The sequence below is a fragment of the Lonchura striata genome, chromosome 10, assembly GCF_050655825.1.
Source record: "Lonchura striata isolate lonStrDom1 chromosome 10, ASM5065582v1, whole genome shotgun sequence".
In the NCBI taxonomy this organism is placed as follows: domain Eukaryota; kingdom Metazoa; phylum Chordata; class Aves; order Passeriformes; family Estrildidae; genus Lonchura; species Lonchura striata.
In genome coordinates, this window is record NC_140712.1 from 21,683,462 (window position 1) to 21,696,690 (window position 13,229).

Below are 13,229 nucleotides of genomic sequence, written 5' to 3' on the forward strand. Positions count from 1 at the left end.
GATGCAGCATTGCTGTTGTTTGCATCTAGACAGGATAATAATTACTTGAATTTTGGTTATATCTGAAAAACAAGTTGAATAAAGTCAGGTTTCAGATATGTGTTAATTTTTAATTTGCCTTCCTGCATTTGTTTTCTGGTTTTGAAATTGTCAGTTAAAGCATGACACTTTGTTCTCTCTGGTTTTATTTTTAGTAGAGCGAGCTGAAAATCTGCTCTCTTATCTAACCCTTTATAAATTTTCTCACTGCAAGTTTCAGATTTCTCATATATTAGTGTATTATTTTTAAATGGCTTTACTGGCTATCTATCCCAATTACCTCTTCCAACTGGTAAATTATTCCACCAGTTTTATATGGGAAAGCACTTCAAACTTTCATTGCCTTTTGTTTTACTGCCTTAAAAGATTATGGTGGTTTTTAATAATCTGGGACTAAAATCCTGTATTAATTGTATGCTTTTATTATCTGTGCGTTCTTCTTTTAGCACATGTGACAAGATAGATGTGGGACATCAGTAATGGTCAATAGAAGTTGCTTTTTTTTTTCTTCTTGTGGTGGCAATTTTGACAAAATAATCTGAAAGGTACATCAGACATGTATGAAGCTAAAAGCATTACATATACCCAAAGATTTTGTTATTTCAGGTCTTATAATGCACTAAAGTTTAATCCAGAAATAATCAAAGGCTTGCTTCTAACATAGCTTATGGTGTGGATGTTCTGGGGACTTTGTATATTAACTGGAACAGGTGTGCTTAGATAAATTACCACATAATGTGTAATCAGGAACTCTTCCTGCAAAAGAAGCATGGCTACACCTTGGTAATGCTGGGCTCTTTTCCTTTTTTGTCTCCTAGAAATGGGTCTGCTCTCAGAAGATGCGATGCAGTAGACGTGGTGCTTAGTCATGGCATCAGAACTGTGTAAAACAATCTCTGAGGCAAAGCTGGAAAGGCACAAGAATTTGTTCTTAAATTACCGAAATCTCCATCACTTCCCTCTGGAGTTACTGAAAGATGAGGGGCTGCAGTACTTGGAGAGACTTTACATGAAAAGAAATTCCCTGACCACATTGGTACGACAGTCTCTTTATTGCAATGTTAATGTCTGTGTGTTTAGCAATTGTGTTTTTTGGAACAGAAAAACAAAGGATTATATTATAGAGAATCTGACCCTGAACGCTGTCATCAGCTGTAAGATATGAGTATTTGAACTTGCATAGGTAATGTAGAGAATAATAAATGGAATTCAAGACATTTTATGGTTACCCTTTTCAAGCTGTCAGGACCTTCTGGGGCTTTTCTTGTCAGGCTTGTTCTGTTGGGGTTTTTACTAACCTATACATTTTATTCCCATAAGTGGTCAGTTTCTGCTGTTAGGTGATGCTGTGCAGTCTATTCTGCATTGCTTCATTAGGCTGAATTACTTTTTCCCTTGGTGTGTGCCTAATTTCAAAGGCAATGTCAATCCCAGGGTCTAATTCCAGCCCTGCTGTTAAGGTGCCAGTAAAAACTTGTGTCTGTGGGCTGCTGTTAATTAGAGAACACAGTTACATGTCACAGTTAATGTGGGATTTTCTTCTGGGATTTCTTCTTATTTTGTTGTTCTTCTCTGAACTGATACAATTCTCACCCTGAGTCAATGCTGTGATCTCAAAATTCAGTGTGGGGCAGTTAAATAACTGTGAGAGATGTTCTGAGCTGGTAAGACTCTATAGGATAGAGTCAGAACTTGCCACTGTCAATAGACTCAATTCTCCCAAGTTTTCATTTTTGGTTGCTTGATTGGTTTGGATTTGTTGGTTGGGTTTTTTTTTTTTGTGGCCTCTTCCAAGGAATGAGAGGTAAAATAGTAGCAATAGTAGAGGAGCTGTAGGGCATGACAACTTAAAATTCACCAAAATTGTACAGTTTTCATGGTTTCCTAGAACGAGTCCAGTACTCCACTTTAAGGGCCAAAAGCTGAAAGGATTCTGAAGATTTTATGCCTTTTCTTCATCTTGAATGAGTCACTTAAGTTGACATCTACTGTAGAGAATTATTTTAGCACTCTAGTTTTGGGCAGTAATTTAATAATGTGTAGTAATTTAACAGAAGGATAGGATTCATGGTTACAAATCAAAATTGCTACAAAATTAGCCAAAAGGCTGTAAACAGCTCTGCCTTGACTCTTTGTGAAATTCAGTGATGATTTAGTGCAGTAAGGTTCACAAACTTTGCACTGCTCAAAAGATGAAACAATAAAAGGAGGGTTTTGTGTGTAAAGTGTTAAGACCTGGATAAAGAAACTGAAACAAAAGTTAAAATGTAGGTCATACTTAGGCAAAATTGCTTTCAAACAGTGTGAAGCAGAGCTTGATTACAGTCACAGCAATCAGGATAACTTGCTCATAATGTGCCTTGTTGGGCTCTCATTCAAGTGCTCAGCACTATTGTTGGAACAAGGCAAACAAATTTGGGTGTCATTCACTGAGCATCTGTTCCACAGAAGAGATGTTGGAAGTTGTAGTGGACCAAAATAGATCAAGTCAGCAGCATGTTACAAAAAAAGGCAGATGTCTTTTTGGAACGTGGAAAGTTTCACAATCTCAATTAAAAGCAGAAGGAAGTAATTATTGATACTGTTAAAGCACAAGCTGGAGCAGAGAGTTTCATACTCGTGAACAGCCTGGGTGAACTGGAGAGAACCTAGAGAGCAGCAGCAAGGGACCTTCAGCGAGCATGCCCTGAGAGAATAGGTTAAAGATTGATGGAGAGGAAAAAACAGGAGGAACTGGGGGAAACAGAAATCACAGCTATTTTTACAGAGCAGAATTTCATAAAGAGGTTTTTCCATGTCCACTACTGGTAGGCCCTCAATTTTAGTAAAGTCATAGTAAGTCAGGTACACTGGGGCAGTGGGAGGAATGGAAATCTCATTTGAGAATACTTGAAAACAAATTATTGAAGGAAGATGTGTCTTCCTTATACTTCTCTAATGCAAGGTGATGAGCAGTAGCACATCAATAAACATTTCAAATTGCATGAGTGTTACTTAAAACCATCAAAACGGAACCTGAACCATATTTCTCTAAGATTAGGTGGTACTTTTGTCCCACCGGTTCATTCCTTCAGAATTCTGAAAATAAATTACTAAATCAGCTTTTGTTCTTTACTCTTCTCAAATGACTCTTGTCCTTGACAGATGATTCCTATGAAATGTCTGGGATAGTTATGCTGACAGAATTTACCTTGGCTAAGAATAATTTAATTTTTGTCTCCATTGGCAAGATGGAAGTGATGGAGTGCTGTGACATAATGAATGGATCAAGGATTCATACAGCACACCAGTATCCCAGCATCAAATCTTCCCACTTCTCAGTTAATCTTTGATAACATCAACCTTCCAGTACCCAATTTCCTCATCTATTAAAAGGAAATAGGCGTTTGCCTTGTTAGCTCTGTCGGAAGCCAGATCAAGAATAATCGATCTTCATTTCCTACCTCAGAGTATGTGATGCTGTCCTTGTTGTGACAGAGCAGCAGTGAAATGGTGACAATAGTCCGTGGTTCAGGTTAACATCCTTATTGTAATAAAGGCTGTAGGATGGCCGTGCGGTGGGTTTTTCCGGCCGTTCTCAGCTGGGGCTGGATCGTGTTTGTGCTGGAGCCGCGCTGCGGGCCCGGCCCGGGCGGTCCCTGCGGCGCGGCGGGGCCGCCGCCAGGGGGCAGCGCCGGACCAGCGGCCGCGCCTGCCGGGTGACGTCACCGCCGCGGGTCCTCGCGCGCCCGGCCCCAGCCCGGGGCGCGCTGGCTGCCTGGGAATAGCGCCCTCTTCAGGCCGGCACATTCCTCTACCGTCAACTTATGAGCACGAAGTCACGTATTTTAGATGCTATAGCTATTTAAGGTATCATACATCATGTTTATTCACATGAACATTTCTAGTTTTAACAGGAATTTAATTATGTGATCAAGCTGCTTTTGAAATGCAGTCATTTCTGCATATATCAATATTGTAACCCCTTTTTTCAGTAAAAGCTATCTATGTTAAAGCAAGTTTCTTAAGCAATAAAAACTGTCTTAACTTTGAATAATTTTGAGTATAGTTTCCAACACGACATCTGAAGCTTGTGAAGCCAATTTTGTGATATGTGCTCATAGTTAAAAATGCCACCAAGGAAGAGAATTACAGCTAGGGATCAGTTGGCAGTTAGGAAATGATATGCATGTTAATATGTAAATATGAAAATCTAGTTTGATGGATTCAGCAGTTCTGGCTTGGTGGTAATTGATCAAGCTACACAAAGATTGTAGGTCATTTCCCAGTTTAGCAGCATTATAAAATACATTCTGGTTAGACATCTTGTGTAGTTCTTGTTCTGCTTGAAGTCTGTAAAGGCTGCAACTTCTTAGCAATCTCTTGCCTTCAACTCATTTATTTGAATATATTTTCAAAAGGAGGTGAGGTAATCCATCTTTTCAGCCTCAGAAATCTAACTCCCATTTTGCTGAGGACATGAAAATGTCACTTCCAGGCTCCAGTTTTGTTCAGTAGTGAATTGCTCACCCAGGATACATAGGAGTGCTCTGATGGATACTTTGGGTATGGAACCAGGGTATTGTATAGACATTCCCTGTTACCATTTTTCCTGCTGACATGTTATAGTATGGTGGTTAAAATGACTTAGGTACACAATGTTTGTGTGTCTGGTTTTTGTTTCAAAACCTAAAAAAATCTCTAACTCTCTTTCAGCCAGAAAACCTTGCACAGAAGCTTCCAAACCTCGTGGAATTGTGAGTTTGTGTAGGAGTTCTAATATATTTTTATTATGCTTATCTGTCTCATCTTAAAATAATCTAGAATCTATTACTTGCACATAATTTCTCTCTTAAGTGCAGAGGGCTTTCTTGGAGGGCAAGAAAGGGTAATTTTTTTGTTGTGTTTTCTAAATTTGTTTGTTGGACTTTTTTTCTGACAGAAGTGTATTAAGTCCAATTTTAATATTTAAAAAATTTCTTGTTTATTATATGAGAAGAACCTTTGTACCAGTGTCTATACTGATAAGGGAAAAAAATCTTACCCCATAAATTCTGTGTAGACTTGTCACACTGATAAACCCTTGGAACCTCCCAGTGCAGTGGTCAGAGGGTTGTGACAGAGCCAGAGTAACAGGTTACAGCCTCCAGCCCATCCCTGGCTGCTCATTCCCACCCCAGCTCCCAGGGGTTTTATGATCTCAGTCTTGCTGATTGTAGTAATCATTTTTTGGAACCAAGTCACAGTTTGTCAAATAGGAGCAGGGATCAGCATGTAGGGGTAGTAACTGTGGAATAATGATTGCTGTAGGCAGAGCAGTTAATCCAGTCTTGTCCAAAAAATGGATGTCCCATGAACTGGATTATTTTGACAATTAATTTAATTAAGCCCCTGAGACAATGTTTTCTTCCTTCCCCTTTTTTTCTTATAAAGTTGTGATTCCCTTCTGTGGTAGGATTGGCAGTGGGGGGTTAAAAGGATACCCTCTTCTCCCCTTTTAAGCCCTTTGTCTCAATTTCAGATGAGTAACTGGTGGAGCACTGATTGTTTATTCAATGGCCAGCTCCACACAGGAGGTGTTTATCTGAGGAGTCCATGCCCTCAGCTGCCTGATCTTGTCATCCTCAGGTGGCCCTTTAACCCTCACGTGGCCCTTTGACCTTTCTGGTGCCTGTGTCCACAGTGTAACTGAACTGGTTTGTGGGTCACTGCAGTCTCTGACTCACTCAAGAGCAAATCCTCTCTGATCATGCCTCTGTCTTGAGAGTGTTTGTGCTCTGAAGTAGTAGAATTAATATTTTTATATTTGATGTCATGGGGCACCAGGAAACCTCCGTGTTATTTGATACTGCTTTTAGGAAAACCTGTTTAAATGACAGCTTAAAATAATTTCTCACAAACATTGATTTATAGGAGTCAAGCCTAATTATTTGGTGTTCAGCAAGCTCAGTTGTGCCACCATTATCCCACACATTCTGGTGGTCTGGAGAGAGCTGCAAAGGGCCTGTGGTTTGTGTAGCTCTAATAGGACAAGTCAGTTTCTGATGAGACAATGAGAGGTGTTTTGTTCTCAGGGAAGAGACCACAAAATAAGGGTTTATTTAAACAATAATTTGGTACAGTAGCTCTCAATTTTGAGAGACAAATTATTTTTATTTTCCTAAAAGTTACATCCTTCACTTGTGTGTTGTTCTTTGTATATCATGCCCCTGATGCTGGATTATGAGGTGTAGCTCCTCGTAATACAAAATACATAATATTTTTTAGCTTAAGTGAATTAGTTCACAAATATTTTCAGGAGCTGCAGCTGAAATTGATAGGAGAATTCTCATCCTATGTTTCTACAAGAATGTATGCTATTCTTATATTTGTTAAGTTTTTAGCAAAGTACAATTTTTAAAGAGAAGGAGAAGGTTCAGGTGCCCCATGCAGCTGAAATGTTTCTATGTCTTCTCCCTTGTTCTGTCTCCCTGAAAAGAAAGGTTCCTACTTTAGGAAATGCTCTTGGAATACAGCAGGAAAAAATATGCCATGAAAATAATTCCTGTGTGCCGAAGCAATTGAACACTGAGTACTCAATATTCCTTTACAGTTGGATATCAGTATTGGAAAATTTTGTTACTGTTATTTTCTACAAGCTCCAATTGTTCTTTTGCAGCAATGATGATTGAAATATGAAATGTGTAAAATCTAAGATCAGTGTTTATGTTACCAGAAGTACTGGAAGTGCTCCATCAGAGGGTGCTGAATATTCTTAGTGAGAGATCTGGCCACCCTCTGTAGCTGCATAAATAACCATGTGCAAGATTGGGTTTTTCTTTTGAAAAATGTACTTTAACTTTGAAAAACCCATTTTCGGTGAATAGATCATGTGCTTATTTCTTCACTAAAGGTGTGAGAGTTTATGTGTAGGGGAAAATGTTTGTAATTGTATAACTTGTGTGGGTGTGGGCTTTTTTGCTTACCTTGGCCAGCATTTAGTGTCAAATAACCTGGTGATCAAATATAATTTATTCTGGTTATTCTCTCTGCTTATTCTTTTCCATTTTTGTTTTCCTCCATATGACTTGCAAAATTAAAGCCCATTATTATTGTAACTGTGCATGGTTTGTTTTACATAATTGTATGTAATTTTCTTTTATTTTTATGCTAATCATTTAATAATCCAAGTGAAACTTAAATACCTGTCCATTGCCAGTTTATACAGTTTCCACAGCTTTGTGGTCATAGGGAGGAATGGCTTTGAGGGTGCTCTTTCAGTCTGAAACTGGATATTTTGCAAAGTGATTATGTAGCAGAAGTCCTTGAGGGTAACAGGTGGTGTCCTCTGCTTTTTCTCCTCCCCCCAGGTACCTTCATTCAAATAACATAGTTGTTGTACCTGAAGGTAAGTAATCTACCAGCTCACAATAAGTGGCAGGAATCATAAAATATTCATTTTTCTTCTTTGAAGAGGCCTACTTTTCCTTTATTTTTCCCATTAAACATTAAAGATTTTCATACAAAATATACCAGTGTAGCTTTTAGTTGATAATGTCCTTGTTTATGCTATGTTAAATTCCTTTAATGAATTCTCAAATGTACCTAAATGCTGTTTGCTCCAGTTCTAATTGCAGAAAGTGAAAATGCTAAATGGCACTCATCTGCAGAAACTAAAAATCCAGAGTGTCTGCTGCTTTCAGGCAGTTACCACACTGAATACTCTGCTGGTTTAGAGCATGACAGATCTGAAACCCAAAGGAGCAAGAACATGTACTAGTTTCTTTTCTTTGCCTTAATTGCAGTTATGCTCCCAACTTGAGGAATTTGTGTTCAATTTAGGCTCTTTCTGAATATAAATTGGATAGAGTCAAAGGAAGAGAATGAAGAAGGTGGTTTCAGAGCAGAATTGTCTGAGGAGGATCTGGAGATGGGAGTATTCTGTACGTCCCTGTGTTTGTTACCCATCTCACTGCCAGCAGAGCTATTTGTTAGCTAGAGCAGCATTTCCACAATTGGTGTCACTGAGCTGTGAGACTGGCTTTAACACCTCGAGATGCTCAGACACAGCTGTTGGGTGCTGTGGCTTGTCCTCTCGCAGTCCTGTGAAGATTTTCATGTCACTCTGGGGTCACATTCACGTTTTAATCTGTTCTCTCACAAGCCATTGGCTCCCTGGTTAAGCTGCAGTTTCTGGACCTGAGTGACAATGCCCTGGAGATCGTGTGCCCAGAGATCGGCCGCCTGAGGTCCCTGCGGCACCTTCGCCTGGCAAACAACCAGCTGAAATACCTCCCTGCAGGTGAGTGCAGTGTCTGGGGTCCCAGCCCTGACACAGCCCTGCAGCTTCACCTGCCACGTGGGCAGCTGTGGGAGCTCCGAGTGCTACACCCTGCACTCGCAGGGATTGCACTTTGTATTGCTCCCGGTGTGCTCCAGTTAGAGAAAAGCTGTGCTCTGTGTGCTTGCAGAGTCCTGAACAATGCTGCTGAAGTGGGAAAAATGTATTTATTTAACAGCTTTTGCCATCGTATCAAGAAAATATTGAACTTCTTTGAGAAGACACAAAATGCCAATGACAACTGTCATTATGATAAAATGATGTTTCTTCCAATTTTCCACAATAGAAAGGATTCCGGCCTTTCCTCCTTTTTTTTTTTTTTCACCCAACAGCCCCAATCTCGTATTTTCTAAAAAGACACATGTCTAGTAGCTTTGCCTATGGCAATTCGATCTCATTGTGACAGTAGATAACAAATGTTTGTCTTGATAGTTTATAATAAAAAAGCAAAACTTGTTCAAAGTAAATATGACACAAAGTCAGAAAAAGTTGGCCATAGGCAGATTTTGAATGATTTTGTCTTCTAAATACTTTGATAAGCAGATAAAACATTATTACTCTTCCATCACCCTTATATCTGTTCAGATAAGATGATGGTGATTTTCAAATACTTTTTTAATTTTAGGTTTTAATTTTTCTCTGGTGTATTTGCATTTTCTGATCTGCAGAGATGATAAAAATTTAAGGCTATGATTTCAAAAAACTGGTCTAACTTAATCTAACAGGATTAGCTCTTGGCTCTATTTTAACTAATTTCTCAATGTGACCTTCATGTGTTTTAAGTTCACATTGTTTATTCTCAAGAAATGTACTGTAAATGTTTCTTGAAGTTTTGGGTGCAGAAATCTTGCTGTCCTTTCCTTGCACTTTTCTAGACAGCTTAAAAAAAGTCAAAGGATGGTTATGATTAGAAAGAAAAAAAAATGTATATGACTATGTAAATGCTCTGGAATGAAATTAGATAAACCTGTTAAACATTATGACCCTGGGCCAATAAAATTTCCATCAATTTTCAGATGTCCTACATTCAAAAGAAAGGAGTGACTTGAGTGTGCTTTATGTTCCTCAAAGATAATTTACCTTATGGTGCTGTACCATGAAAGAAAAGACTTGTTCAAAGAGAAAGTGACACATTTTCTGCAAAACTTCACACATTAACTTAAAAAGGTTCCAAAAAAGACTTTCAAAAGGATAATTTACATTACTGAAGAGTTGATTTGGAGTCTACCACATTTGATTAGGAACTGGTATCAGCTGAGACTTGCTGCATTAAATTTCTCCTGAAGTTTATAGAAAATTTGGTCCTGAGCATTGTCCCTGAATGTGTTTTTTGTGTGCATGACAAGTTTGCTTGCTTAGGAATACTGCTGGTGCTGCCTGCTTGTGCACTTGGACTGCAGCAGTGTGTGGCCTTTGTGTTTGTGGTGGTGTCCCTTGTGCCACTGCTGCTGCTGGTACTAATCCTGTCACTGTCAGTGGGACTGATGTCACACAAGTGTTACCAGCCCAAGCAGGATTAGCCTTTCACTCACACTGCATTATTTGCCCACTGGAGAGTTAATCTATTGCACTGTTTCCTAAACAAAAGTTTAGGAATTCCCAAAGGTTTCCAAGTGTGTTTTCTTAGATGTTCTCTGTAAAATTGTGAAGACTTCAAAGACTTCATTAAAAACAAAATAGGGTTTCAAATAACACTTACGTTCAACAATTGGAAAAGGAGAGCAAAATAATAAATTTTGATGAATTGTTTCAACCTTAATTATACTGGTAGCATGAATCTTCATTATAGTGTCAGCTAGCATTCTGTTGGGAAAGCTGGCAAAGTTCAGCTGAACTAGGATGGGATTTCTGCAGTGCATCATTTTACTGCCTGTTCACTGCTTTCTGTGCAGCAGACATTGCACTGCCAGGGAAAGACAGCTCTAAATGGCTCTTAATTTATAAAAAGGAACCATTTAAGATATGACTTAGCTTCTACTTGTGCAGAATTTAAAGATCTGCATTTAAAAAGAGCTTTTGAGTTTAGATGACAGTCATTTATAGAAATTACTTCAGAGTGGTTGCCCTGGCATTTCTCCTGGGTCTCCATTCGCAGTGTCTGGTGTTAAAAGTACTGTCAGTTTTTTCAAAATTCCATGGATATCTAGGAAGATACTCTTGATAATATCCTAAATCAGTTGCTAAAAAATATCTTTCCTGCAGCTACAGAAGAGTTGGATGGTAAATGTTTGCTATTATGTGTCTGAACAACCCCACTGTTCTATTACATTTTAATTCTTAAGAATGATTCTTTGCTGTGTCTTCCTTAATTGTGATTAAGAGCTGGAAGAAACAATGCAATTAATAGCATATGTTGATTCATTATGCATTTTTAATGGTTTTGTTCCACAATTGTGTTCTCAGTGTTCATTTTTAAGATTTGCCTTATAGAAATCAAATTTTAAACTAACTGAAGTGGTGTGCATTTAAGATTTAGATTTAAGCCTCTAGTCTGATTGTAGAGATTCTTCAGACTCTGATAGAGGTTGAGCCTGTGCTGTGGTTTATCTGCACTGGGATGGGCAAGGTCTTAATCTCCTAAGTACTTGTGTTAATAAATCATGGCATAATTTAATAATGACAACCACTCTGCTTTTCTCTGGTATGGTCATGATTGTTCAGTGAGTTTTAAAAAACTATCTTAAGGGAGGAGATGAAAGAGAATGATAAAAATACATGCAGCCAGTGAAGATACCAGCTTTAGCTTCCTGAAGAAATCAGACAATACAGGACTGATGATGGAAAATGGGCATGAGGTGAAGCATGGAAATGGTGTCCCTTGGAGATGGGAGAAGCACCCTCTGTGCAGTGGTACTCTGGTAGTGTGGCTAACAGTCCTTCCTTTGTGCTCAGCAAACACTCCCAAATCGCTGCCACCCTTGGGTCAGCTCCTGAGCTTTGGCCTCAAGGCTGTGTTTGATTTGCCACTGCTGAGGGGGCTTCCATCAGCCTCCTCAGCTGTTGTGAGAACTGCTCAGAGCTGACTCAGCTGAACTTGATGTGAAGTAAAGGGAAAAATTTGTCCAGAATAAGCATGTTGAAACTGAAATATAATAGCAAGTGTCTGGAAGAAAATGCTTTGTGGAATTCCCTTAATGTCATATTTTGAATATACTTTAGATAAGATTAATAAGTGGACCAGTTTCTGTCTAATGCAGAGTATTCAGTATCTGCATTCTGGGGTAATCAGAATCCCTGAGAGGTTCTGCCTTTCAGAGAGGAGCTGATTAAAGAGTTGCAGATAAGTAAAAAGAGATTTAATGTTCTAAAGTTCTCTTGAGGGCTTGTTTTCATTTAAATGCACAACATTTTTTTGTTCTGCAAATTGTAAATCTTGTAGCTGCTGTCTTTAACAGTTTCTTGGTTCATTTATTTCGCTCTGGTAAATGCAGTTCTTGAACATGAAGTAAGTTTTGTGAAGTTTTCTACTATTTAAATGTAGTACTTAAATAATCTAAAGTCTTGAGGGCCATTTGGAAATGTGTGACACCAAAGATGTTACTGGAAGAAGTCAGCACAAACGAAAGATGTTATTTTATTACATTACATTAGTTCATGTAAGAGCTTGACTTAGACATGACACTGTGTTTTCACAGTAGCTGAACTTTAGTTTTTCAGAGATTTCTCCTTTTGTTTAGTGAATTGGTATTTCATTTTAACTTAGAATTGTAAAGTTAGTTCTAGAGGCATGTACAGTCAGAAGGAAATGTTCTGAATCTTTCTGAATTCTTTCACTCACAAATTACTAACTAGATAGTTCCCCTTTGTATCTGGTGCTCATAATGCATATGATACTTCAGCTCCTTTCATTCTTGAGAAATAATATTTCTCTTTGTATAATAGTTATTGTGTCATTTGAAAAAAAAAAAATCCAGTGAGATGCATTATAAAAATTGTTCTTGAAGAGTCCTAAAGCCAAAGTTCTCTGTTTTGCTGTTACCATTTTGATTTGGTTTGACTTTAGCCTTGGAGTCTTTTGATGTGTAGTGGTGGCTTTTCAGGTTTACATTTTGGTCTTATAGCTGGAATGCATGCTTGGGGAACAAATAACTTAAAAGGTGGATTATACTCAAATCTGGAGTCAAGTTTCTTATTTGACAAGGCTTAGATTTTTTTCCCCATTATTTGAGAGGTACTTCTCTTTAGAAACAGCAAGTTTTGTACCATCTTGTTCTAAGATTTAATTAAAAGTGAGGTTATGTTTACTCAGCACATGCTGGAGTTAATTATAGATTTACTGAAATGAAAAGCTTAATGTTTTGCCAAGTCAAGAGCAAAAGCTAAGTAATTAAAGAAGAGGGTATGGTTTGTGATCCCAGCCCATCTTTTGGCAAAATTCCCTTTAAGAAGAGGGAAAAAAAATCAGCAGTTGTCTTTACATGGGCTAGACCATGGTTCCCTTTGTGTTTGTTGTTCAGGAACTTTAAAAACCAAAAGCGGAGTGCATTGACCAAGAAAAAAAGTGACCAAATAATAGCAAATTTCTTGTAAGGAAGTGGGATTGGTGTTTGTTGGAATGTTAGAGGGAAGTGCAGGTGGTGGAGCAGCCGTAGCTGAAGGGGTGCAGGTCTGTGCCAGAGTCCAGGGCAGGTTCGTGCCCCAGCAGAAGGAAAGTGTGGCTTCCACTGCAAATCCACACTTCTGTCTTGTCTCTGGAAGCTCCTGCAGCTTGCATCCACTTGTTGCCTTTTGCTTCCTTTGGGCAGACTGAAGGAAAATGAATTTGTGTGCCTTTGGTGTATTTAAAGTGCAAACTGCTGCAATGTTAGGGGAGGTTAACAGCACAGAGACCCTTCCTTTCAGTTCTCTTCAAATCCTTTTCCTTTTTAAGGCAAATTGTTTTAGAAATATA

General features: G+C 38.5%; 1 protein-coding gene across 11 annotated transcripts in view; it reads left to right on the forward strand.

Moving 5' to 3' along the window:
• The window catches only part of LRRC28 (leucine rich repeat containing 28), a 54,120-nt gene that overhangs the window by 1,473 nt on the left and 39,418 nt on the right, over positions 1 to 13,229 (forward strand). For all 11 annotated transcript variants that reach the window (XM_085588950.1, XM_085588954.1, XM_085588947.1 and 8 more), the window contains 4 exons: positions 858 to 1,075; positions 4,735 to 4,775; positions 7,368 to 7,405; positions 8,162 to 8,299. In XM_085588950.1, coding sequence (XP_085445076.1) covers positions 908 to 1,075; positions 4,735 to 4,775; positions 7,368 to 7,405; positions 8,162 to 8,299 — 385 coding nt within the window. In that variant the 5' untranslated portion in view covers positions 858 to 907. The remainder of the gene's footprint in view (positions 1 to 857; positions 1,076 to 4,734; positions 4,776 to 7,367; positions 7,406 to 8,161; positions 8,300 to 13,229) is intronic.